The sequence below is a fragment of the Carica papaya genome, chromosome 1, assembly GCF_054855325.1.
Source record: "Carica papaya isolate Zhongbai chromosome 1, ASM5485532v1, whole genome shotgun sequence".
Classification (NCBI taxonomy): Eukaryota; Viridiplantae; Streptophyta; class Magnoliopsida; order Brassicales; family Caricaceae; genus Carica; species Carica papaya.
In genome coordinates, this window is record NC_142309.1 from 10376936 (window position 1) to 10404875 (window position 27940).

General features: G+C 34.8%; 2 protein-coding genes across 7 annotated transcripts; one reads left to right on the plus strand and one right to left on the minus strand.

Moving 5' to 3' along the window:
* The first annotated feature begins 157 nt into the window (after nucleotides 1–157).
* Nucleotides 158–18700, plus strand: LOC110809383 (hydroxyproline-rich glycoprotein family protein). 6 transcript variants are annotated; one of them, XR_002538816.2, is made up of 12 exons: nucleotides 162–673; nucleotides 1263–1335; nucleotides 1547–1621; nucleotides 2623–2684; nucleotides 2775–2843; nucleotides 10630–10658; nucleotides 10803–11010; nucleotides 11093–11341; nucleotides 13413–13466; nucleotides 14065–15112; nucleotides 15393–15482; nucleotides 18435–18572. XR_002538816.2 is itself a non-coding variant. In XM_088219031.1 (11 exons), the coding sequence occupies exons 1-11, from the start codon at nucleotides 554–556 to the stop codon at nucleotides 18607–18609; spliced, it is 2178 nt and encodes a 725-aa protein (XP_088075157.1). In that variant the 5' UTR covers nucleotides 158–553; the 3' UTR covers nucleotides 18610–18700. The 6 variants fall into 6 exon arrangements, 4 of the variants coding, with proteins under 4 accessions (XP_088075157.1, XP_088075166.1, XP_021890889.1 ...); XR_015818740.1 differs by having other exon boundaries at nucleotides 18419–18556; XM_088219031.1 differs by lacking the exon at nucleotides 15393–15482 and having other exon boundaries at nucleotides 158–673; nucleotides 18419–18700.
* On the minus strand, nucleotides 18640–27067 carry LOC110809384 (zinc finger protein CONSTANS-LIKE 15-like). Its single transcript, XM_022035198.2, has 11 exons — nucleotides 25976–27067; nucleotides 24942–25142; nucleotides 24062–24333; nucleotides 23871–23970; nucleotides 22025–22316; nucleotides 21809–21941; nucleotides 20971–21042; nucleotides 19555–19698; nucleotides 19354–19425; nucleotides 19023–19094; nucleotides 18640–18930 (listed from the first exon to the last, which is right to left on the minus strand). Exons 1-11 carry the CDS (start codon nucleotides 26906–26908, stop codon nucleotides 18852–18854), a joined length of 2370 nt encoding a protein of 789 aa, XP_021890890.2. The 5' UTR covers nucleotides 26909–27067; the 3' UTR covers nucleotides 18640–18851.
* Nucleotides 27068–27940: the final 873 nt, after the last annotated feature.

Here is a 27940-nt window from a genome sequence, read left to right on the forward strand (position 1 = left end):
AGCCACTGGTTTCTTAGTTCATCCATACAATCTGATTTATTTTTCGTTAATGGATGATTGAAATTGTAGTTTTATGTTGTTATATAAACATTAATTATAATAATATGAAATAACTTTTAAATGAGTAGAATATAAACATTATAGATACAATTTGATAGTGAATAAAGTATTAAATAGTAATGGGAAGAAGAGAAGGGCAGAGCCCAGGAACCCAAGAAGAGACATTTTAACAATTTTCTTATTCTCTCCCTAAATGGTTAATTTCTCTTTGCTGCTGTCTCTCGCCTCTCCTCTCCTCTCCTCACGTAACAGCACAGATTTATTGTTGCAGAAGAAGAAGAAGAAGAAGAAGAAGACGACGACGACCATGACGATAAACAGATCATTATTTCGTTGATTAGTTTCAGCTTTCTCCCTTATTATTCGAATTCAATTGAATCGGCACGGTTCCAACTCGCATGAATACAGGCGGTTTTCTTTGATTTATTTCACTCTTTTTATATCTCTCCTTCTCCTTTGTTCCAAACCTACGAGAAAGCAAGAGTACATAACCATGAAGACTTCTCTGAGAAGATTGCGAGGTGCAATTCACAGGCATGGTGGTGGTGATGCTAAAAGCCGAAGGGATCTTCGACCTCTCGCTCAATTAGACGAGCTTGCTAAGGCCTCTCAGGTACTTCTCTTTATTTCTATCTCAAATAAAAGGGAATTTTTTTTTTTACTTCTTTCCATTTCCTGTTATTTTTGTCGAGTAAACATTTTCTGATGATTTTCATTTCCTTACGAGGCGTCAATGGTGAATTATTTGTGAATTTTTGGATTTTAACTCCGGGGAAAAAAAAATTCTTTTTATACTTAAAAGAACTTTAACTTTAGATGCTGAAACTTTTTTGGAGTTTGTTGTGGATCTGGAACTTATGCCGTTTGTGATAATTACTTATTTGATTACTTAAACTTTTTCGGACGAATGCTCGATTATTTATTAACTTGTTAAATTGGATGCCTTTTTTGGGTTATATAGAATAAAGCTTATTTGGCAATATTTTTAATTAGTTATATATATCAGTAGAGAAATAGTTTAAATGATGCCTTGATTTGAGTCATTTCCATTCAGAATTATTTGGCATTGATTCTAGTTCGTGTTAACAACTTGGCATCCATGCTTTGTGTATTCTTTCTAGAGATTATAGTGACATTAACCAGAGCTTACTACACACTTATATGCATGCTTTGATACCATACTTGTCTTTTTCGTTTCGCAGGATATGCAGGATATGAGGGACTGTTATGATAGTCTACTTTCTGCAGCCGCAGCTACTGCAAACAGTGCCTATGGTAGACTTGTTTTTTTTTTTTTCCTAAAGTTTCCTTTTAGATTCAGTTTTTATAATCTCTAAACAATACTTGCAGAGGAAAATGACTGAATTGGATTCTTAAGCCATGATTTGAAGAGCATGGTTATTTTGTCAATTTCCCTTATTAATGTCTAGAAATGAAGCCTGTTTGTCTCGTGTCTTTTACTACAAAAGTACATATTTACCTGCAGAATTCTCAGAGTCATTGCGGGAAATGGGTGCTTGTCTTCTTGAGAAAACTGCATTGAATGATGATGAGGAAAGTGGTGAGTACATGAGAATTTTTATGATGCTTTTAGAGAGTATTTGTAATTGCTGAAAGAAACATGCTTAAAGCAGTATAAAATTTTAAGTTACTTAAAGCAAGTAAATTCTTATTTAAGAAAAGGTACTTGTTTCATAAAATGTTCATCGCCAAAAGTTAGTAATTATTTTTTATGATAACTAATAAAAATAAATATTTATCACAAATATATGTATAGATATATACTGTTAATTTTAAAATGAAATAGAGAAAGTAATTTAGTAAATTAGTTACATTAAAAAAATAAAAACCTAATAAGCAGTCTGTTTATCAAGTAACTTGTTACTTCCGAAAAGAAAAACACCAAATAAGTATTCTCAAGCTCTCTAAAATCACCACCAAGCTTGAGTAGCAGGTAAGTTTTTTTTTTTGGAGCTTATAGGAATGAGATTTCTTTTTTGAAATATTACAAAAATGAGATTCTGTTATCAAATTGTGGATGAAATTATGTTTCTGTCTCTACGTGTCTTGTCAATAAATTTTTCTCTTGCCATGTAAGTTGTGTATTGATTTCAATACAGCATTCTTTACGGATTTCAATTAAAAGTTATTTTTTGTCAACTTGTTCAATCTTTAACAACTATTTGAGTCTACCAACTAAAGAATTGACTTTTTTATGTTTCCATTTTTGGCCTTTTCCGCATGCACTTAAGCTGTTCCACAGGACTCCTATATTTCAGCCATCTTTTGACTCGTTTATTTAGCATATAGTTTAGATGGTTCTGGAAAGATCCCTTTATCCATTACTGATGGTGATACAAACTGCCAGTTCACACTTTTAGCCAGTAGTCTTTAAAGTGCTATGTAACTATATTCTAATGGATACAAGGATCATCGGCATGCACCAATTCTAAAAGAGTTAGTTGATCCATGCGTACATTCTGTAGGAATATGTTACACTTTTACGTTATTCTATTCCATGATAAGTTTCAGGAATGGTCCAATAATTTTATTGCTTTGCAGGTAAAGTTTTACTAATGTTGGGAAAAGCACAGTTTGAACTCCAGAAATTTGTTGACAGCTACGTGAGTTACTATTCTATTGTGCAAATGGAAATGGGATTTTGTATCATGTTTTTGTTTTGCTTTAGTAATACATGGTTATAAATTTTTCAGCGCTCTCACATATTCCAGACAATCACAAGTCCCTCAGAGTCTCTTCTTAATGAACTTCGAACAGTTGAGGTCTGTTCATGTCAGCTCTTTATTAATTAGCTATTTAGCTTTTAGCAATTGCTATTGCTTCATTGATTATTTAGAACACTTGTGCCTTTCAGATTATTATTTGTTTATGCTTGCTTTGGTTAATCGTACAAACGTGCTGCAATTCAATTTGTTTGTTTGAACCAAACTGTTATGCACCTTTTTGCTGTTTACTAGATAGGGGTCGTAATTGTGCATTTTACTATTGCAAAATGCCTTAGTGACACTTGAGCTTAAACAGTAATGACGGGAAAGATAGCTTGTGCTTTCTGCAAGAATAGGCATGCAGAATAAAAGAAGAATTATCGAGGAATTGAAATACAGAAGATAAGAAATAGAGATAGCATGATACAAGTGATTCATAGTATGAGGTAATATTTATAAAATATTCAATGATCCTTCTAGAAATTTATTCACTAGATCATACATGAGGTTATTTGAATCCATAACAGAAGCAGTTTGTAGTGGTTTCAGGTATCTTAGGTTTTACTAGTCAAGGAAATTGTGGAGATTTCTTCACTAGACCAATGATAAAACACAAGAGGAATTTGTAACCTTTCATTGCATTTTGAAGCCTCCTGCATTTTCAAGTCTCCCGCAGACATCTTATTGATCTGCAATGTAGGATCTTATCTCCAAGATCCTATGTAAAATAATACTTAGCACCAAGATCTAAGTGGAATAAACATGGATCATGTCAGTATGATTCAGACTTTCACGCTAGGGTGACTTCTTCGAGAAAATTATAGATCTATGAGAATAAAATCTCTTAAAGGTTACATATACATGCTTTAATACTAGTTTCTACATTTCTTCCCCTTCCCCTCCTTCGCCCCCGAGCCCCAAATATATTTACATAGTAGCCCATTGTAGAAATTAAAAAACAGCTCAAATATTTTCTCATGAATGATGTGATCTACGAATTTCTCTTCTTCAAAAAGGAAATGTTCTTTTCCACTAGAAATGATCGTTCCTTTTTACTGAGCAATCAACTTTTCATTTGAGAGAGGAATTCAGTAGATCAATTGGCTTTCAAGTGGCTTTGGGGGAGTTTGCTCCCCTTTCTATAAGATTAGAGATCATTAATTCCAAAGCCTCTTATTTTTTTATTTAAGGGATACCTTCTTTTTATAACTTTAGGGGCCTTACGGATATTTTGACTATCATATAACCCACTTTTTTAATATATGGGTCTTCTAAAAGAAGAAAAATCTTTTTCATTTAATAAAAAAGGAAGAAAAATCTTTTGTATGCAGGTGGCACATGCTTGGTGCCTTATTTATAATATTCTAGTCTTTCTTCTCCAGAAAAAGAGAAGAAAAATCCACTAGATTAATGGCTATATTACTGCTGTTTTTCATGTTTGTTGTCTCCATTCTCATCCATAGTTTTGTCATTGAATATGACAACCATCTAGAGGAACATCCAAATTTTGGACATTGGCATTTTTTGTTTTTTTGTTCTTGAACTAAAAATAATATCAATTCACAGGCACCAGGAGAGTGCAAACCCATGTACAAAATCTTTACATGTCAAACAAAATATTGATAAGGTCCCCAAGATCCTCAAAAGAATAATGAAGATGACCTAATAAAAAAGTCCTAAAGTCTGGAACCAAGTTTCTTGAGTCTATCGAAATTAATTTCTAAATTCTCAAAAATTCTCATATTTCTTTCCTTCAAAATTACTCAGAAGTTTGCCAAAAGGAATAAGGCTTACGAAGTTCTTGTCACTATGAATCTCCCTCCATGCCCATATCTCATCCCTCAGAGATCCAGCCATCATCCAATATATTCGCAAACGATTGTAAGCTAGAGTCCACAATCTGTAAGCAAACGGACACCACAAAAGGATGTGGCAGCATTATTCTACATCCCTTTTGCACAAAATAACAACCATTAATTAGAATTATGCCCTCCTAACTAATTCATCCAAAGTTAAAATGCATTCTCTTGCTGTGTCCCAGGCAAAGAAAGCCACTATAGGCAGAGCTTTAACCTTCCAGGTTTGTTTCAAGGGAAAATGCATGCACATCTCATCTCTCTTGGCCTAGTGTAATAGAAGGATTTTAACAGAGAATATCCCACTAGCATTGAGTCTCCAACTAGGGTAATCCTTGGCCCCTAGGAAATTCACTTGGAGAGTGCAAAAAGAAGAGCCTCATACTCGTTGATCTCCGAATTATGAAGGTTTTTGTGATCTCCACCAGCGACAATCCGTTACTTGGCAAATCATTAAAGGACTCTTGGACCATGGCCACTTTGTGACGACCTATAGCAATGTACTTGGGGAAATTTTAACTTGAGCATTCCACCATCTAACCACATATCATGCCACAAAGTCACTCTCTTACTAAACCACTTGAGCCATCTAAGCCACGTAATACAGTTTTAGAACTCCTCATCAAACAAATTTTCTTCCACAATCCTATACCAAGAGGCCAAATAGGAGACCTTGACCAGCCTTTCCCCTCTGTGCCAAAATTAGCTCTTACCGTTCTCGTCCAAAAGCTGTCTTGCTCTTTTATAAATATCTACAGCCATTTCTTTTGAAGAGCCTCGTTAGCATAAACCAAATACCTCAACCCTAGGCCATCATATTGAATTGGATGTTTAACCACATTCGAAGCCACAAGATGGTATCTCATTCTCACTTTAGAGTCGCCCCATAAGAACCTGCATTGGATTGTTTTTAGCTTTTTGGACATGCTCACATACGTTGTCATCAAAGGCATATGGTAAATTAAGATGTTGACCGTGCTGCTTTTAATAAGAATTAGACTTCCACCTTTGGAGAGCAAATTAGTCTTCCATCTATAGGCAGTTAAGATTCAACCCTGCAACTATGGAATCCCAAATTATGACATCCTTATACTTCATCCCCATAGGCAAACCCAGAATGTTAGCTAGTATTTGGGAAAGGGATCTTTAACAAATGTGATCGTCAAACAAATAAGGTTGAATAAGTGTATAGAGAACTACTTGCGGTGCATGACTTCTAAGAAGCCAAGCACTTAAGTCAAAATGGATGTCTCTTGCAGAATGGTGGTATAACACCTATCATTCAAGTCTCAGATGCCACCCTTCATAGCCCTTCATGGGTACCCACATCCACTGTTTATGGAGAAAAGGGATTGAACTGCACCCCTTTTCAAGTATGGAAGACTGGCTAAAGGAGAAAAAAATGTATGAATAGAATCCTAAGGGAGCAATTACTTGAGTCTCAAAATAGAATGTGGCAATTTGCAGATGCTAAAAGAACAGAGAGGATATTTGCAGAAATAGATAGGGTGTTATTAAAACTACAGCCCTACCATCAATCTTCCATAGGTGCCTTAAAATTGGCACCCAAGTACTACGGTCCCTTTAAGGTGGAAAAGAAGGTGGAGGCGGTAGCCTACCTATTGAAGTTACCCCCAGATTCAAGGGTACATCCAGTTTTCCATGTATGTAAGCTCAAGAAATATGAAGGGAACTCAATCACCATCAATATCAAGTTACCTACTAGCCTCATAAAGAGCCATCCAAAGAACATTAGAGACTTTCGACTTATTAACCTCATTGGGTGCATTTACAAATTACTCTCAAAGGTTCTGGCCAAAAGATTATCTACAGTCATTCATAAGATAGTTGGTGACTCACAGAATGCCTTTGTTTATGGTTGACAAATTACATATGTTATTCTTATCGTCAATGAAACGGTGGATGATGTCATCAGGAACAACAAACAAGGTACTTTGTGTAAACTTGATATTGAGAAAGCTTTTGATCATGTAAGTTGGGACTTCATTGATTATATGTTTGAAAGATGTGGTTTCGGTACAAAATGGAAAGGTTGGATTAGAACATGTATTACCACCACTAGCTTTGCAATCATTGTGAATTGGGGCCCTTCAAATTTCTTCACTGCCTCGAGAGGTCTAAGACAAGATGACGCTCTATCTCCTCTCCTTTTCATTATTGTTATGGAGACTTTGAACAAATTACTGGAAAGGGCCAAAGAGCTTAAACTACTACAAAGGATCTCTATGGGACACAGGGGTAATAACACAGAATTAACACATCTATTTTTTGCGGATGACGCTCTTATTTTCTGTCAACTCGACATCTGACATCTGCTCCCTGATTTTCTTGAAATTCACTTTATTATGTTTTCAAACGATTTTAGGTCTCAAAATCAATCTTCACGAATCTAAATTGGTGGCGATGAGATCGCAATCTGGTGAATCCCTGGAATAGGTTGTAAGTTGTAAAGTTTCTCAATTACCCATCACGTATCTAGGCACTCTACTTGGGGCCAAATATAAGGACAAAAAATACGGGGATTCGATCATAGATATGTTTCAAAGTCGACTTGTCAACTGGAAGAGGAAATTCTCATTGAAGGGAGGACATCTAATTCTCATTAAAAGCACCCACCCTATCTTATCTCCCTATATATCTCTTTTCGGTGTTCAACATTCCAACTAGCATTGCTAACATTCTAGAATCCATTCAGTACAACTTTCTCTGGGGAGTTGATGATAATAACAATAGGAAAATCCACCTTATTAATTGGAAAGAAATAAAGAAACCTATTAAAGAGGATGGTTTGGGTTTGAGATCTATAACTACACTCAACAAGACCCTTCTTGGGAAATAGATTTGGTGATTTTGGAACGAAAGTAGCAGCCTCTAGAAATCAATCATATTTTGCAAATGGTTCAATGATGACTATCACGATCAATGTAGAATTAAAAACAGCACATTTGGCTCATGTTGGAAGAATATTTGAAAGCTAAACAATATCATTCTACATAATTCTATTTGGATTATTGGGAAGGGCAACAAAATCAGATTTTGGTCAGATGTATGGCACGACGATGCTGCTTTCCAAATAAGATTCCCTCTTATTTATGCTATTGTCAAGGACAAAAACATTTTGGTTAAGGATGTTATGGTTCTTGACAGTCCGGGCCTTTGGCAGGCATCTGTTTCCAGAAACTTACAAGATTGGGAGTTAGAGAAATATTTATCTTTGTCACAAGAGAAATATTTATCTTTGTCACAAACTTTGTCTTCTACTCAAGTTTATGACAAGGAGGACAATCTAAAATGGCTACTCTCTAAAAATGGTACTGTTACTATCAGATCTCTCTACAACCTTTTGGCGGGGAATCTTAATTAGAACATTAGCTTTCCCTCCAAATTAATATGGAAATTGGGTGCAACTCCAAGAATTTCGTTTTTTACTTGGGAAGCCGTAAAAAGTCGCATTCGTACCCTTGATAACTTAATGAAAAGAGGTTTTATGATTGCAAATAGATGTTTCCTTTGTAAAAACAATTTTGAAACCTGCAATCACCTGCTTTTAGGCTGTTCGGTTTCACAGCACCTATGGAACACTATTATTATCTTATGGGACTATCTTGGGTCATGAACAACAACATTTATGCAGAACTCCTAGCATGGGAAGGCATCAGCAGCAAGAAGAAAATGTTAAGATTAATCCCACTCACCATTATGTGGGTCCTTTGGAAGGGAAAAAACAATTGTGCTTTTGAAGAAATAGAACAAGATTTTAACAAAATCATTGATTGTTGGTTTCACTATTTTGGTTCCATTATTTTGGGATATAATATCGATTGTTTCGATGATCTTGGGTTTGTTATCAATAGTTTAATCTATTTGTAAATACATTTTAAATGGGTTGTGTCCCCTTAGCACTCTTACATCAATACGATTCTGTGCTTTTATTTCAAAAAAAAAATATCAAATTACCTACTAGGGATTCTCAAGGTCATATTATAATTTGAGCCTGAGCAAATATTATATAAGAGAAGCATAATTTGCATAGATAAGACTGTTGAACAAGCCTTAGCCCAGTGGAAGAATATGGGACCAGAAGAGACAACATGCAAGGACTGGGAATTTCTGAAAGGTCAGTTTCCACATTTGAACTTAGAGGACAAGGTTATTGGGAAGGGAGAGTTGTCAAGAACCGAGCCTTGCACAGGTGAAATTGTAATGTTTACCATTATATGCATTATGTAATTTTTTCCCTTTTGCTAGTTTCGGTTAGAAATAACTGTTTTTGAAATTATTAGATAGGACAGACTAGAATACCAGCTGTCAATATACTCCTGACCGTACCATGCTGGTACTAGTATAAATATTGTACCCAATGATGGAATGAGTATATCAGAAAAATCTAGAAAACTTTATTTTTTTCCCCTCTATTCTTCTATTCTCTCTTCTTTTCACCCTACCTTCTACTTTCTGCTAAACAATAGCTACAGAGGGCCTCTTTTAGCCACCTCATGAGTCATGGTCTGACAAATTCTCGATGTATTGAGCAGGATATTGTTTAAGGTGGCGGATAGGGACATGGTGAGAGGCATAGGGGCAAGGAAAGAAAGGGTAGACGTTTCACATTTACAATTTGCTAATAATACAATCTTGCTCCTATGACTTGATAACAAGTCCCTTGGAAATGAGCTCATACTCTTCCAAGTGTTTGAAAACATTTTCAGGCACGAGTAAATTTGTATAAGAGTGGGCTTATTGGTGTTAATGTCAATAGGATACTCTAAGTTAGCGTGGCATACTGTCTACTTCGGTGTGGCTTCATGGGGAAACCCAAGAGGAGGAGAAGCCTTTTGGGAAGGGGTGGAGGAAAGGTGACTAGATGAATGGAAAGTTGAAAAGAAGGATTGTTTCTCATTAGGTGGGAGGATTACTTTCATTCATGCTTGTTTATTTAGCATTTCATTTACCATTTTGTTTTTGTCCAGAATCCCTTGTGGGTTGCTAACAGCTTAAAGGGTCATATGTGTAGATTTTTACAGTTGGTGAGTGAGGAAAACAGTGACCATCTTGTTAGTTGGGAGGTAAATCCAAGAGTTAAGGGGATTAGGTACTGAGAATTCCATCTCTTTATACACAGTCTCATCTGCTCGTATATTGTGACACAGCTTGGAAGTTTTGGACTAAATTGGTCAATTTATTCGGTCTGCAACGGGCTACTCCACCAAATGTGGACTGTCTCCTCTGTTATTCTGTTTGGCGTGATAACATGTGGAAGGATGCAAAGCCTCTCTAGCAAGGGGCTCTATTTGCTGGCTTATGGGTTTTTATGGATATCTAGGAACCACTGGATTTTTAATGAATACTGCACATCATTTCAGGAGCTGTGGTAAAGGGCACATCATTTCAGGAGCTGTAGTAACCGCACGGAAACTTTTGGAGCACTAGTATCTCTTCACTTCAAAATTGGGAAGCTATTTTAAATATCTCATATGTTGGAATCAATTTGTATTGATTTTTATTTTGGATTTCATGATTATTTGAGGATGATCCCTTATCCTCCTGTTTTGCAGTGTATTATTTATCTTTCTTTCTAATTAATCTTCTCCTATTATCCAAAAAAATATTTCATGGATTTTCATTTTGTCCTTGGATTAAATTTATTTTAGTGGTGTTCTGCTCAAAAGATGATGCACCCAAATTTCTAGGTCTAAGGATTCCTTAGGATAATGTTAAATAAGCTATTGTTCGTAATAATTAAAATAGTTACTCTATTCCTCTCAAACTGTAGATTCTTTATCATTGTTCTGATCTTTGCAAGCATAATTCATCAATGATTTTTTCTCTGCATGATAGATGAGCGTCCTGGACAGTTTATTTTTCCTGTGATGTCCCTATTAGCGTTTTAAGTTTTCAAGTAGTAAAACTGTGATTTCAGCAATTCTCCCAAGTGACTGTCTTATTGCATTTAATTGTTGATGCAGGAGATGAAGCGACAATGTGATGAGAAAAGGTTCAGTTTTTATTTTCTTTTGTGCAATCCCCTCCTACCTCCAAACCTCAAAGAATAAAAAATAATTGCAAAATTTAACTTTTCGTGTTTCTTGAAGAAGAAAATTACTAGATATAGTTTTTCTCATTTTTGTACATAATACAGAGATGTGTACGAGTACATGGTAATGAGACAGAGAGAAAAAGGGAGGTCAAAAGACGGGAAAGGAGAGAGCTTTTCTATCCAGCAGTTACAAGAAGCTCATAATGAGTATGATGAAGAGGCAACTTTATTTGTTTTTCGTCTGAAATCTCTGAAGCAAGGACAGTCCCGAAGTCTTCTGACACAGGCAGCTCGGCACCATGCAGCTCAGGTTCTTTATCGTTGCGCTTACTTTTATGATTTTCCTTCCTGTTGTATAATTTTTAGTTTACCTTCTTCACATGTATAAGCAGTTGTGCTTCTTCAAGAAGGCTCTTAAATCTCTTGAAGCAATAGAGCCGCATGTGAAGTTCGTCACTGAACAGCAGCATATAGATTACCAATTCAGTGGACTTGAGGATGAGGATGGGGATGATGGCAATGAAAATGATGATGATGATGATGAATTATCTGATGTATTTGATGATGGGGAACTAAGTTTTGACTATGGGCAGAATGACCATGAACAAGATGGTTTTTCTACAGCACGGAATTCTATGGAGGTGATGATTTAGAGAATTTCACTTTTGGTTTACAAAAAGTTGATTACTGATTCTTTTCCTTGTAATTCTTTGATGTTAAGATGCTCTTTTGTTATCTTTTTTGTTTGGAGTAAATTTTGCTTAAGGAAGCATTGGATAAGCAGAACTGGACAAAACAAAATTCTTTAATTTTCTTAAGTTAACCTATTTCTAGAACTGAACTGTATAATTTGCTTCTAGAATGGAGCAACTTTTATTCCCTTGGACACTTTACTTTGTCACACAGTATAACTTTGGTCCTGTTCCACCTATCCACTTCCATCTGCAACTTCTTTGCTACTTAACTCTCATCTCCAATAGCTTACAAGGAAGAAGTCTATCAACAAAAAATTTTTGGTAAAGAAGAATTAGAAATCTAACAGCAAATGAAGAATAGCTGAATGCAAGTTGGATATGGAACCTCATTGAGAAACAACTCTTTTTTGTTGATCAATTTCTAATTATCTGACTAAATGCTTGGAACAAATCTAGGCTTTTTGTAGTATTTCCAGATTTACATTTAGTTAAACTAGAATACAATCGAAATCCTCCTTAAAATAATAAAAATTAATGATATCACCTAGCAAAGTGGGAGGATGTAAAGTTACCAGTTGAACAAGGGGGTTTGGGCTTAAAATCTCTTGTTGAGATGAACGTGGCTTTGCAAGGTAAATGGATATAGAGGTATATGAAGGAGGAGAACAGATTATGAAAGAGTGTTATTGAACCCGTTGGCGGAGGATTGATGATGGAGGGGCTAGGAAAGACCACGTTGCATGAGGATTATGGAGGAAAATTCAGATGGATCGGCCAAAATTTCTGGATTGCGTTAGCTGGAAGTTAGGTAGGGATTGGATGAGTGGGTGGATGGGGAAAGTCTTAAGAGGCAGTTCCTGAGGATCTTTGACATTGCACAATTGAAAAGTATCGTTATTGAGAACGCATACAGAGAAGGTAATGGTAAGAGGGAGTGGATTGTGAATGTGAATAGGAATCTGAATGACTGGAAAATTGAAGAATATGAAGCACTTCTACTGCTATTATCTACAATGCATGTTAATTAAAACAGGGACCAGATTGTGTGGAAGCTGAAACAAAATAGGGAGTTCATTGTTAAGTCTTATTATTATTATATGGTGGGAAGAGAGTCAAACAGGGTTGCCAATTTCTCGGCTTATCAGATTTGGAAAGGGAATACGCCTCCAATTGTTGCTTTCTTTGCCTGGGAGGCAGGTCGAGAACGCATATTGGCGATTGACAAGCTGATAACGAGAGGCAAAATTATGGTGAATGTGTGTTACTTGAGCAAAAAAGCTGCAGAATCTTATAATCATGTTCTTCTTTGGTGCCTAATAGCATATGAACTGTGGTCAATGATCTACAGCCTGTTAGGGATTAATTGGATTATAGCGGGAACGGTGGAAGATGAGATTTGGGCTTGGGAAGGATTATGTAAAAAGAGGAAATTTGTAAAGCTTATTCTGCTAACTATTTTTTGGGTTTTATGGAAAGAAGGAATAGTGGGGTTTTTTTAGGGTATTGAGGATAAGATGTTTAAGATTAGGAATAGATGGTTTCATTATTTTGACTCATTAATGTTAGATCATGACAATTATAGGGTGGAGGATTTTGAGAACATCATTGATATAATGACACAATTTTAAATTTTTTTGTAAATGAGTGGTACCTCTTTAATACCTTATGAATATACAATTTAAACTTTTTATTTCAAAAAAAGATAATAATAATAAAAATTAATATCTTATGGAATTCTACATGAAGTCAATTTTTATCATCTTCTAATTAAATTTACATTTTGTTCTAGTTAAACTAAGTTAGGATTTGTAAATGAGTTCCACAGAATTTCTCGGGTCATTCCAAACATAGTGTAATTTCTCTGTTAGATGTGCAAGGGATCAGATACTGAAAGAAGCAGATACTGACTGCTGAATATTTCTTGCAGAATATTATTTTGTCTGCCATGACATAGTGAGCATATTGTTGTTCATATTTAACTTATTCAAGTATCGTATGTGACATGATGTTGATGCAGTTGGATCAATCAGACCTTACATTCCCAGTAATTGCAAAAGCAGAGGCTCCGAAGGTGAATAACCTGCCTTCTCAACAATTTATTTTTTGACAGTTATAATCTACAGATTACAAATTTTTCTAATATGCACACATGTATACATGGGCGTGCACACACAAATGGATTTAATGTTTTAGACTATTAACCTGATCAGCTCCATTTTTCCATGTTTCTGGATAAGTTACAGTACATTTCATTAACAATCCCCATATGCTTGATGTAATAACCAGCAAAATAGTTTCAAAATTATGATACAGGTTAATCAGGTTTTTCAGAATCAGATTCAAATATATTGTTTATTCATGGATTTTAATGGTACAATATGCATTGAATCCCCTATTAAATGCCTGACTGAACTCAAATACAGGATGTTTTTTGTTCCCAATTGGTTATTGGATTGAATTCCTTTGGAAAGGCATTCATCTCCCCATATATAGAACATGATATATGTACCTGAATGCAGTTTTCAAACTTGAAGGCTTTACAGTATTCTTTTCTTCTTTTAAAGGTTATTTGAACACCAGTTATTTCCTGCGTAGTTTAATTCTTGAGGTAATGAAAATATTCAATGATCTTTTGTTTGTTTTTGAGCTTTATTTTCACATGTTTGCAGGAAATTCTAGATAGAAGATGCAGGAAATCCTTTTCATGTAAGGGGGAAATTAGGGCAAGCAGCCAATCAGCTCCTCTTTTTGTTGAAAGCAAAGATGATCCTGCTGGAAAACTTATGCAGACACGGTCATCATTGACACGAAGGTTCAACACCTATGTATTGCCAACACCTGTTGATACAAAGAGTTCAAATGCTACAGTATCCAGTAGCATGGAGCCTAATGCTACAAAGACAAGTTTAGGGTTAGGTGGGGTTACACACAATTTGTGGCATTCATTGCCATTGACACCAAAGAAATATGAACAGACACTGGGAGATGAAAAGATATCAAGATCTGGTGGGATAAATACACTGTCGGTGCTGAGAGAGAGTAACAATAATGCTGCTTCTGCTCAATTCCCTCCTCCTTTGGCTGATGGGCTTTTATATTCACAGGTTGATCCACTTGCTGCTTCTGATTCCAAGAAGATCAAAAGACAATCCTTCTCTGGTCCATTGAGTAATCAATGGTCTAACAAACCTGTTTCATTGGAACCTCCATTGCTGTACTCTGGACCTATTTTGAGAAGTCCGATGCCTCAAATGATATCATCATCTCTGAAACTATCATCATCTCCAAAACTCTTATCGTCTCCAAAAGTATCTCCAAGTGCCTCCCCTACATTTTTGTCCTCACCGAAAATAAGTGAACTTCATGAACTTCCTAGACCACCAGCCAGTTCTGTCTATAAATCTTCGAGGGTTTTAGGTTTGATGGGTCATTCAGGGCCCCTTCTGTCCAGAAGTAAAGTGATTTCTGCTACTAGTAAATCAGTAGTTTCAAACTCAGCCTCCCCACTGCCAAAACCTCCTCAGGCAATTACTCGTAGCTTCTCCATACCCTCAAGCAGTCATAAAGTAACAGCGATAACCGTGACCAAGCCAGTTGACTCTTGTCGGAACTCAGAGATTGCTGAAGATGTAGCCTCACCTCCTCTAACACCAATTTCTTTATCTAACCAATCATCATCAACTGGCCCTGATCCTATTCAGGCTGTTGAAATGAAAGGTAATTCAGGCAAGATGACTGACTAAATTTTGAGTTGTTTTCTCTTGAAAATTGAATGTGTTACTGTTGCTTATTATACCCAAGGCATATATAGTCACTATCATATCTTAAGTAAATGCAGTATTACACCTTAATAAATGCTTAGTTTTTTTGTTAGGTTCAATATACATGTAAAAAACATAAGAAACTCATAGTTCCTCTCATCTATGGTAGTTATGATTTCATTTTGGCGATATCGTATTCTTCTGTTTCTAATTAATGATGCATTTGATGAACACAGGTGTGGACTAAATTTTTTCTTTGTCATGATAATTCTTTTCTAACTTAGCCATCAAAGCTCGTGGGTTGAATCTCTCAACATTTCTGACAGGTGCATGTGTAAATATCCTGTTTATTTTTGTTTATGAGTGTCTGTGTTAATCAACTCGTTGTTCTGATGGGGCACTCAAGGTAAATCAAATAGTGATTTGTACATGTGCTTCATTTATTTGGGGAGTTTTGTTTGTTATGCAAGAAATTAATAGCCAGTTCCATATTTCCTCATGAGAAATGCTTTCTCTTCCAGAAGTAGGTGTATTAGGATTAATTTATCGTTAGTATATTTATACATTTAATTCAAAATGCAAACCCAAGTAGGAACGAGAATTGATAGAATTAAGATAATAGTTGTGATTTATAATAGTATTCTAGTCCATCATTCAATTCATAATTTGATTTGTTAAGAAAAAAATCCATCATCGCAGAATTTAATATAATGAGAAGAATTGTGAGTTTATGATAAATGATGATCTATTCCTGCATATTAAGTGATTGAAGTCAAGGATTAGAACGAGAATAGAATAGGATTTGAATAATACCAACTGTTGAACTGCTTCTGGTTCAATTTGCATTTTGTTCTAGTTAAATTTGCATCATTCTTATATGTCAAAACTAATATGAAGAGTAGAAGTAAAATTAGGTGGGAATGAAATTAAATTAAAGGAGAGATCCGTAACATGTTGAATTGGAACATGTTATATGTCTGGTGGCCTCAGTTTCATCCATTAGCCCCCCTTGAATCCTCAAAGGTGGGACTGTAGTTCCTACTTTAATTCATAGGTATTGAATCTCCATCTACATGTCCAAACTAATGTAGGGGTTAGAGGTAGGAATTACATGGGAATTTTTAAGAATTGAATCAAAAGGAAACTTACTGTTTTACTTACAATATATTAGTTTGATTTATCTTGCGGCTCCCAAATGCAGATACAAGTCTGCGTCATGTATTAGGTGCTCGAATGACCTGTGAGCAGCGGCCAGTGGAAATCACATAACCTTGTGCTCTGGTTTGGATTTTTGGTTTGAGTTTTCAATAGATTTTTAATCCTATCTTTTCTTAACCATCTGATCTCGGTACAAATGAAGATCATATTTCAAATTTGATGTTATCAACTGAAGTACAAGTTGTTACCATGTTGGATAGAACTTACCTTTTAAACTGGATCCTAAAATCTTAAGTTCCCATCAAATAATTTTAGTTGTAGGAAAGAGAATCATTTCTAAAAGTTCTCTAATGAACACCAACGGTAATTGGTAAGAGATGTGTGGCTGTAATACTGTGCTGAGCAACATTGGCAGAGATCTATTAGGATTCAAGACCCTTGTTGCTTGATATTAGGTGCAAGTATCCATTATGGTTGGTAGAATTAGATGTCTCTAACTCGAGAAATATTTATCGTTAAAGATACGAGGATTGGGTCAATAAGAGTCCAAATTGGTTTTGGATACTTAATGTATATTTGAAAAAGAAATAACACGACTAATATAAGCCCACAGGAAATAAAGAGGATATAACAAAGTACGGTCTGGAAGACATGGATTCACATTGCAGTGAAAATGAAATATGTGTTTTGAGTATTCACTATTAAAAAAATGAAATTTAGACATTTAAAAACCAGTTCTTTAAAAAAAAAAAAAATTCTTTTTAACTCCTTAACTATATAATTGTCTTCATGTTATAATAGATGCTACCTTTTAGTTCTAGACCATCAAGTGTCAAACATGCATGTCATGTGTTGGACACAGATACCACGTACACCAATATTATGTCGCATCTAATGCAAGAATGACACTAAAATTAGTGAGCGTAAGCAAAATGGTCCAGAATGGAAACCCAATACATATTGAGCTCAATTTGTTCAATGGTTTCTGTCAACGTTTCTTCTCTGGATTGTGGTGTTTGTAATATAGGCAATAAGCCAAGGAATTATCGGCTTAGTGCTTTAATTTTAGTGACCATGCAGTTTGGTTCAAGATCCATGATTTGGGCACGTACCTTGTGTATATCTGGGAATTAACTTTTTCCATCAGGAGGCAACTTAGAAGCTAAGAGCTAAGGAATCAATACATGCTTTAACCGTGTCGTCTGAAGAGTATTTCGGTCTGTTATTAGAAGGTTCGGCCACTTCCAGAGAGGTGGTTATCTTTCCTTCAATCTGACTGTCTTTCCTCTCTAGGTTCAGTATTAATCACCTTCAGTTCCCAAACTGCCAGGTTCATCATTATTTGGTAAATCACCATTACTTGATATTTCAGTCTCCTTTTAATTGAGCATCAGCAACCGAGTCTTTATTCTCTCCCAATTTTTGTAGGACTAGTCTTTACTCTCCTTGAGTGACGAGTTGTAAGATTCGTTACTTCTGTGGAAGGACTAGTTTTTGCTTTTCTGAGATTTACGACATTTTTGGTCCTGACATTCATTTAGTAACAAGCTCTAAATTATACTATTGCTGTTGTTATTACTACGTCAAAAGAGTAGACGTCTTATCCTACGACAAGAATAGGGGAGTTATGTATAGAAACTATGAGGGAAAAGAGAAATATTCCATTATCTGACATGGTGTCCCTGTAAATAAGTACTTTTCTTCAATATTTGCTTCTTACGGATGTAAGTACAACCATCCCTACTGTGGATAGGAATTGAATGAAGCAAATGATTCTGCTTCTGGTTCAAAATTATCTAAAGCCAACAGCCATAAATCGGTGTTGTAATTATCTTTTCACTTTTGATGTATAATTGAATCAATTTATTTGATGTATAATCTAATAAATTTGTGTTATATTTGAATTTCTATTTGACAATAAAAAAAAAAAAAATTGTAAAATTACTTTAAATAAATGTGAAACTAACTTAGAATTAAAATAATATGTTCATTCAAAATTTCATGCATTTATATTTTTGTTCTATAGATTTAAACTTACGTATTTCTACATTCCATGCAAAGAGATTGAAGAGGAGCCTCTGGAATTTGATATATTAACTTTCAGTGAAATTCGTCATCAGGCAACGAGCACGTGAACCCATGAAAAGCTTTTCTCCTTCCAGATATCAGCGCAACAGTGGACATCCTGAACTTCCGATGGTTTTCATATGTACATCGGAAATGTTACCTATCCATTTTTACTACCGCCATGAAAGCATGAAGCAGAAGAGATTTATTAGCTGTATGTTACATTAAAAAAAAAAAAAAAAGATTCAGATGGCTGAATTATACAACATTGTGATAATAATTTGTCCACTCAAATGGGAACATTCGTTCTAGTTGCTAAGCACTTCTATAACAATATTAGTAAACTTTAGTTGTAAACCCCTCTATCCCTTATCCCTTAGCCCTTACCCCTTATCCCGTAACCCTTATCTTTCCCCCTCCACATAAAGAGTCGATATATGGATTCTTTTGGCATCTGTTCGTGCTTTGTTTCATTTACAGTCTCCTCCTATGTCGTACCTCACAAATCCCATCAGCTCCGGTCCTTCCAGTCTCAGGTTATTCATGAAACTGTACCAAACACAACCAGCAAACAAAACAAAATGAAAAACCAACTTAAACGCTTTCTTGTTGCATAGAGCCTTTTTTACTCAGCCTCTCACCTTTCTTCTGTAAACTTAGACAGAGCACCCGAGGTGGGAATTGTGCCACACAAATCGTTGTTCGACACATCACTGTACATACCCAGATATTCACATTAAAAAATATGAAGAAAAATAAAATATTACAATGACAAAATCTATATTATTAGTTATAAGTACCAACTTAGAGGTTAAAAAGAATTTTTAAGTACTAATTTTTTACTTCAAATTATAACCCAACACTTTCTGACACTAGGGCTTATTTGGTGTTAGTTCCAGTTTATTGTAACCCCATCCAAAATATAATTATAGAAGGAGGAAGGATGGTTTAATATAGGGAAATCGTACTTACAGGATCTTGAGATTCTCAAGTTTGGTAAGTTCTCTTGGTATTCTTCCTGTCAGCTTGTTACCATTCAGCCTTCTGCATACAAAGTAAAGTGAGCAACCAAGTAAAACAAACTTGTCAACTTCAATTTGCTTCCTCACGTAAGATGACATAATTGACAGAGTGGTTTTGCAGAATCCAAAATGCTTAAAACAACATGCTCACAGGAATTTTAGGTTGGAGAGTCTGGCGAGTGAGGAAGGTATAGGACCAGTTAGGTTATTATGATAAAGATCCAAGCTCACAAGACTTTTCAGTCCTCCAAGTTCCTCTGGTATGCCACCCACCAAGTTGTTCATGTAGAGTTCCCTGCAATCACAGTAAACACTGACTAGTTAAATGTTTATGTCTTATCCCACGAAAAAGATAAAAACAAATGCTTATGTCTCATCAAATCATACACATCTTTTACACCAAGACCAACGTACTCCACAATGTCATGGCTTGACTGGTAAGGTAGATGCCCACTGAATTTTAATGACTGCATGTAGTATATGGTAATTTCAAATTTTGTTGACGAGCGATGCTGGTATTCCCTATGCAATTTACAGTGCTGCTACCTTTTTCTTTGTACTACTTATTTTAGGACAAGAAAGATTATTTCCTCAATCATCTATCTCCTTCAAATTATAAAAAACCTTGTAGTTATTCCCTTTGTTAGTCAATGCTTATATTAAGGAATGAAATATCAAAGAATGAAATTTTACAGTGAACAAATAGTGAAATATCTATAGTAGTTTATATACTTATTAAACAATTTCTCCAAACATTATATATCTTGAGTTAAAGTCTAACATATATGAAAGTCAATTTTATAAACAAACTGTTCTTGACCGTGCCAATTGAACCATTGACTAATACTTGACTTTTTCCCTGCCCATCTATTATATATAATCACTGCTTAGTTCAATGATTGGTAGGTACTTTCTTTTACAAGAACTTGGGAATTCATATTGGACTATATTCTTGTTTTGATGTACTTTCCTTATGTTACTATTGATGTATATATAATATCAAATGTAAAAATTTATTAAAAAATAAAAAATATCTTCAATGCTATTTTAAAAAATCTCATTTATTCTCCTTATTTATACTTGTATTATTACTACTTTTATAATCCAGATATGCTGTTTATTTTTTTAACTTAATGTTATTGAGCTAATTGATAAAACTTAGTAAAGAAACATAAAATTTAATTTTATTTATTAAGTTCTATTTAGATCTTTATAATTTATAAAAATTAATGTCAAACAATAAATTTAATTAAAAAAAATTAACGTTCTTATGTTCATAAACGGTCTAAATTTGTTTTTGCTTGCTATTATAGCATAAAAAATATACCATATGAGTTACTTCATGTCAATAGTAGATACAGATATACATATGCATACATTTATGTTCATATTATTTTTAATAGTACCATAAGTAATTCAAAAATGATTGATTTTTTTTTTTTTTTAATTTTTGAAAAGTGGAAATTTTGTTTTTCAAATATACATGTTCCAAGGAGTCTCTACCCTTATCTTAAGTATTAGAAGAAGGAAAATGGCAATAAATTAATTTAAATAAATCAAAACTTACATATACTGAAGACGCTCAAGCTTCCCCAACTCGGGAACCAAACTGCCCGACAGATTTGCGTTTCCAAGGTCTCTGTACGTATAAACCTCAGTAATTATCAATTCCTTCAATAAAATAGCTGTTAATTTCCCCAAAATAAAAACAAAAAATAATCAAGATTTTCCCAATTTCAATTTCGAAAACATAATTCGTCTGGTTATTTATTACTTGATGTTCAAAGAGAAAGTTGAGCGAAAGAAAAGGTTAAACGAACATTTCGAAGATCAAGGAGAAACAAATTCCTCATTCCCCTTCACCTTATAATTTCTATGGAATTAATTCAAAAATCCGCTCATTTCAATTCAAAATATTGAAAATTTGATCTGAAATAAGAAAAATTAAATTTGAGCTCAGGAAATAAGTAAAAAAATTGAAACAGTGCGCTCAAACTCCATCCATCATTCCAAACTAGCTAACTCTTTCTAGGACGAATATTCACTTAAAGAGTGAAGTTAGAATTCGATATTGCAAATTTAAAAAATGGAAAACAGAGATTGTTCCCAATATAGAAGCAAGCATCATTTCGGTTTGTTGTATTCGGATCGAAGGATTCGAGAGATGCAAAGCGCACAACAGTGGAGGAATTAAAAAAGTTGCAATTAATTTTTTGCTGGAAAGAAAGCGCATAATGAAGCCGACACCCGCGAATTCGTTTATTGTTGTTCGGGTCAAGTAAAATAAAATTTTAAGAGCGAGAGTGGATTTCGTTTTACAGAAAATGGATTTTCATCAAACAAGAAACAAGAGGGATTCCAAGGAAAAGGATCCGGATCCAGAAAGGAAGAGGAGGAAGACTTACAATCTAGTAACGCGATTATCATTGTCGCATGTAACGTGAAACCAAGTGCAAGGATCCACCAAGGTCGGATCCCAGCTCACCAGCACATTCTCCGGGTCCTTCATGGCTCTTCTCAGTGCATACAAAGCAGCTCCTGTTCATTCGCCGCCAGTCACAAAAACAACGCTTATACGAAACGAAAAGTAGATTGAATAGGACATGAATCAAAATCTGTACCTTCGGTATTAGCATATGAAGGAGGTAATAAATCAGTTGAAAGAAGAAGAGCGAGAAGAAGAAGAAGAAGAAGAGGAGGAGGATGGATCATGTTGATTACTAACCCAAGCCCTCGAGAAGGATGGATCATGTCGATTATAGAGCCCTTGAGGGAGAAGAAGGAAGGTGTGGTGAAGGAATCAAATTTTTTGGTGCGGGAATTTATAGAGCCCATAAACGCAATATATATATATATATATATATTATAAAAGCATGAGGGGGGAGGGGGGACGGGGCAGGTGGAGTGAATGGTTTAGTTGTTTTCAATGGAAGAAGTGAATTTCCAAATATACCCTCGTTCATTTATTTTATTTTATTTTTACTGTCTTCCATTTTCTTATTGTGGTCCATGCCAATATTATTCCCTTCATCCACTGCACGATGACAAACACCAATACCAAGGATTTTTTTTTTTTTTTTTTTTTTTTATAATTTTAAGCATATTCTGTAAAAATAATAATTAAAAGTATAAAATAATAAATTTTTACGATAAATATTAGAATCTAAGTTTTAATTAATTAATTAATTAATTATATATATATAAGGTGACAAAAATTCATATTGTTTTGACCCACTAATTAAGATATATATATTTTCATTAGTATGGGATCAAATTAGCATCAATTTACATAATGTAAATAATGTTAACCATTCATCCGAGTATTAAATAATTAAATTTAAGCAATATTTTAACATTAATTTGAATTCTGATCTAACCTAGCCGAACTTCATCTTTAATCAGATAGACACATTTTAAATTTAATTAATCATTTTAATTAGACTTTAAGATTACACCAAACACAACACACACAGCTCTTAATCTCTCAGCCTAGAAGAAAAATCCATAGGAAAAAAAATATGAGACATTATAAATCAGTGATATTTTTCATAATAAATGTTAGATTAAATCCATCTCTCATGGTGAGAGTAATGAATCTTTAACCATAACTTATATAAAATGTACAGTACAGTAATGTTAGAAGATGGAAAATAAATAAATAAATAAATAAAGATGTTCAATGAAATGACAATGCTTTTATCACGATAATAAAACAAAAGGTGTGTTTTGAGTAGTGAAATTTTATTTTTATTTTTTAAAATTAAAAAATAAAAAAGTCAAAAAGTCGTTTTCAGTTTTGAATAAATTGAAATTGAAATTGACCAACGATAATCCTAACGATGCTTTTGATTTTAATTTTAAAGAAAAGGTTTCAAGTATGAATAGGAACCCCACTTTTAGTTGTAATTATTGGTGGGTCGGTCCATCCCCCAAGTCGTCAACATCTTGAAAGAATTCCAAATGCAGAGGGTAGCATCTTGAATATTTTATTAAACTAATAATTAATAATTTGATAATTACTCAAACTTTTCAATTTTAAATTTACATATTTTCAACACATCACAATTATGAATGGCTCGAATAAAAAGTTATAAAAGGCATTTCAGATTTAAATAATTTTTTTAAAATATGTTGGTTCTTTGACAACCCCCCCCCCCCCCCCCCCCCCCCTCTCTTTTATAATTTTCATCTCACATTTCTCATGCTTTAATTCAATTCATAACCAAAAACTCTACTCGTGATGTAAAACCGTTTAAATGTTGGTTTCTTCACAACCCGTATATAATTATTTTAAACACGCCTAGATCATCCTTCTCTCCTTCAAGCTTTCTCTACCGCACCGAAAAATAATAAGGTTTAGGGAAGGCAAGAGAAAGAGCCTACTAGTAAAATCTAAATTAATCACCGGAAGAAATATTTACAACACAAGAAACAATCTCCCCGAGAAAATGACAAACTACCTTAATCATTGGGAGCAGCTTCACTAGCCTTCACAAATCGACCCTTCACTCGTTTCCTGGTCTCAGCCCTCGCCTTCCTCGACTCATATCTGATGTGTTTATCATATCTGTTCACACCACCATTTCATAAAAACGTAATAAGTAACATTATTTTACGAAAGACCAAGCTTGCAGATACATTGATAGTAAACTGAAGACCTTCGTGTTTTCTTCTTCTCCTTGTATCGTTGCATTGCGTTGCCTCTGTTTTGTGCAAGCAACTCTAGATCAGCCATGGTTGCTGAAACTCTAGTTCCGTTACCTTTCACAAAACTAGATCCTTCTGCAAAGTGGATTTCTTTAGAGCAACTAGGGGTTTTATTTTTACCAATAGCTGAACCATTTGCCACTGGAAGGTTATTGCTCTCAGATGTTGCTGGCCCCTGACTGGTAGTTTGCTGAGTTGTCTTATTCTGCATGCCCAAACTAAACTGATCAATCATTCAGTAAGCCCTCTGGTATCAAGGCTTATGAAGAAAAGGCCAAACATACTCCACATGTTACGGTTTATATAAAACATATTAATTAACTATTTCAGTTACAGACTAAAACACAGTCCCAAAGTATGAGAACATTCAGATACAAGTTTACCACATCATCTTGTAGCTCAAAATGTTATTTTGTTTCTACAATCAATGAATGGTTTGGATCCAGCAGCTCCTGCATCTAAATAGTAGACTACATCTCTTTCAACACATCTAGATCAGGAAGTGATTTCACATTACTGAAAACTTGAATCAACAAAGTAAAACAGAAGCAATCCTTGAACTTCCCTCAACCCCAACAACCCTTCCCCACCCCCACAAAAAAAAAAAAAAAAAAGGCACAGGCAGAAATAAATGATAAATAGATGCATCTGTCACGAAGTAAACATTACACTTAAAAAAAGAAATGTATCACATCAAATAAATGAGATCAATAAGCACTAAAACTATCTTCACTCAGTGTTACCATAAAATTCATAACCTTTTCATTTCAGATGAAATTTTCTTTAATACATAATAATGATAATTATAACTAACCAATAATGACAACTTACACTAAATGATGCCATGTCTTCATGTGTGATAGAGCAGTTCATCTGGTAGATATCTCCCAACATTTTTGCACTTGTTAAAGACGTTTGTGTCAAAAGTTCACTGAAGTTCTTGATCATAAATCCTGCATCAGTTGTTCCATATGCATCTTCTAATTGGTTAGAATTGTGATCTCTTGATTGCCCCAAATGGAAATCCCATATCTGCAGGAGGAAGTTTTAATTACCAAAGCTACATTACATCAATTGTCTGAAGCATTTTAGCATTAGATAGATAAACACAGCCATAAAATGCATTGGTTATCATTTTGAAATTCCTGATTTATGCTTTGAATAGCAAAGCTAACTGAAATCCAAATTAAAGACAGTAGTCACCTACAAGGTTAAAGGGCCTTGATAAACGAAATACTGTTAACCTTGGAGAAATTACAACATGTGATCATGTATCCCTAATCTACACTTCCTATTTTCAGATACTACACTTCAAACTAGGCTTTCTGCACTACTAGATAGATATTTTCTTTATTCTTTTTGGGTGTATTTCTAGGTCCCTAGGGAGGTAGTAAACTGGGTGAGAACCCAGGATCGGTATGTCAACCGTTTACAAGGACTAGGTGAAGTTACCACTGAAGCAATTTCTCATGGTTGTTCCAAAGATAATTTAGAAAATAGGAAATGAAAATGTCGTGAGATTGCAGAGAAATCATGTATACCTTCCAGGAATTACAAAGGAAAAATAGCACTGAGAAAAAAAGTTTAGTTCATCAATAGGGGATGGGAAAACTTTGTCAACTTCCACATTCACACGATAAAATCCATTAAAAGATTCTATAGTCAATCACTCAGTTTAGCGGCAGTCACTTTTCTTCACACACAATACCAGACACTCGTTAAGATAGAGATTGGTGTTTGGCATTCTTTCATCATCAAAGGAATGACTTTATTCGCAAAATTCATTCAATTCAAAGCATTATTAGACAATTTTCTTAAAGAAAATTCCTAAAGCAGTCAAGAGCAGTTCAAAAAGAAAAAACTACCTGAGTGTTCTGTCCGCTAACATTAGTATTCCACACCATATCCCCGCCGACAAGAAGTTCATCCTCCCTCAAACCAACCTGCGTCGGTAATGTAATCAAGGGCATAATCGGCGTTGTCTGATGCTCCATTGATTGTTGCTGTTGACCGCCAACACCGGCATCACCACCTGCATTTTCCACACCAATGTCCTCCGCGTTCGTCGCCCAATTACTCCTCTTAGGGGTGGATGGCACCGTACTTTCTCCTCCTCCTCCACCACCACCATCATCAGCACCGCCACCTCCGTCATGGCCCATCAATTCCCTCTTTAGCAGCTCCATCAGCTGCTTGTGTATCACCTGCTTATGTTTCCCACAATTCGGGCTCTGTTTCTTCGACACTGTATACTCCACCAATCCAGATTTCACACCCTGACAAACCATGCCCCTCTCATTAGGCACCACCAACTCTTGAAAACTCAGTCCATCTCCTCCACCGTCAGATTTGTATCCCCACCAGTCGATCGGCATAACCGAATCCTGGCACCCAGTCCAGTTGTCAATCAACGGGGGCAATTCATGGGGTTTCTTGCTTCCGAGATCGAGCCCCCAGAGAGACGCGAGCTCAAGTGCGGAAGGACAGCCCGAGAAACCTTCAATTTGGGTGCGATGATGCGTAGCCGAGACAGAGCAGGTACCATGTGCGTCCCAGTCGCACTCTTGACAGAGAACTAAGTTGTCGGTGGCACACCGTACGGAAACCGGCTCGGTGCCGCAGTTATCGCAGATCTGCGAACGAAGGTGCTTGCGCGAGAGCAGGTTGGCGGAGTGCACATGTTGGTCGCAGAACAAGCAGAGCTTGGCGGAATCAGCTCGACAGTAGAGCACCGGAGAGTGTTGATTGCAGTAATCACAAGGCACGGTCCGTTTGACATCAGATTTAAGCCACGACATTTTTTTTTCCCCAGAAACCCTAAAATTGCGAAGAAGAAACAATAGAGAGAGGAGATATTTTTTGAGCTTTTACTGTTAAAATGATTTTATGGAGTAATGAGCAGATGGATGTAAGTAAGTAAAGAGGTAACAGAAGAGAGGAGAGGTTAGAGAATCACTTCATTTAAAACGTGTTTTTTTTTTTTGTGTTAAAGAAAATGGAGCTCCATTTTACTACAATTAATAGCCTAATAAATATATGTATAATATATATAATAATTTAAAACAATAACTGGTTTGTTGTGGAGAAGTAGTATACCATCACATCACAACTCACGGGTAAGATGACACGTGTTAGGCAATAATACCTTTTTTTTTTTTTTTTTTCCTATTTTTATAACTCTTCAATATTCACAATTCTATCTCATTGTTTTATAATAGAAAAATAAATAAATAAATTCTAATTTTGTACAAAAATGTTAAATAATATTTAGTCCAAACCTGTTTCCTTTTGTTTATTGGGTCCAAGCCCATATATATAATAAGATAAAATAATTACATCCAACAGAGTTATTTATTTAAACATTTAAATTAACTGTAAGTACATATAATAATTTATTACAAACTCTAATATTATACGCACAATAAATTTTTTATTCGTTACACATTATTTATCAAAAAGTAAGTTATTACAATCTTTTACTTTTATAAAACTTGTGTGCATCTAAATTAAGATTGATACTACTTTTTTTATACATATATAATTGTATAATATTATATAAATTCTCAATCATTTATTAATTTTGCACACCTCATTTATCATGAGATCTTTCACGAAATAATAATAATAATAAGACATGATTTTTTTTTTTTGTGTTTTTATTAACATTTATAAATTATTATTTTTAATCTAAATAAATATCATATCTAATAATTTAAACAAGCATGGTATGCATCTAAGCAGTGTTATTAATTAAAATTAAAATTTATATATTTTTATATTTACTTACATGTTTAAATACATAATTTACCACCTATATACTATTTTATTTA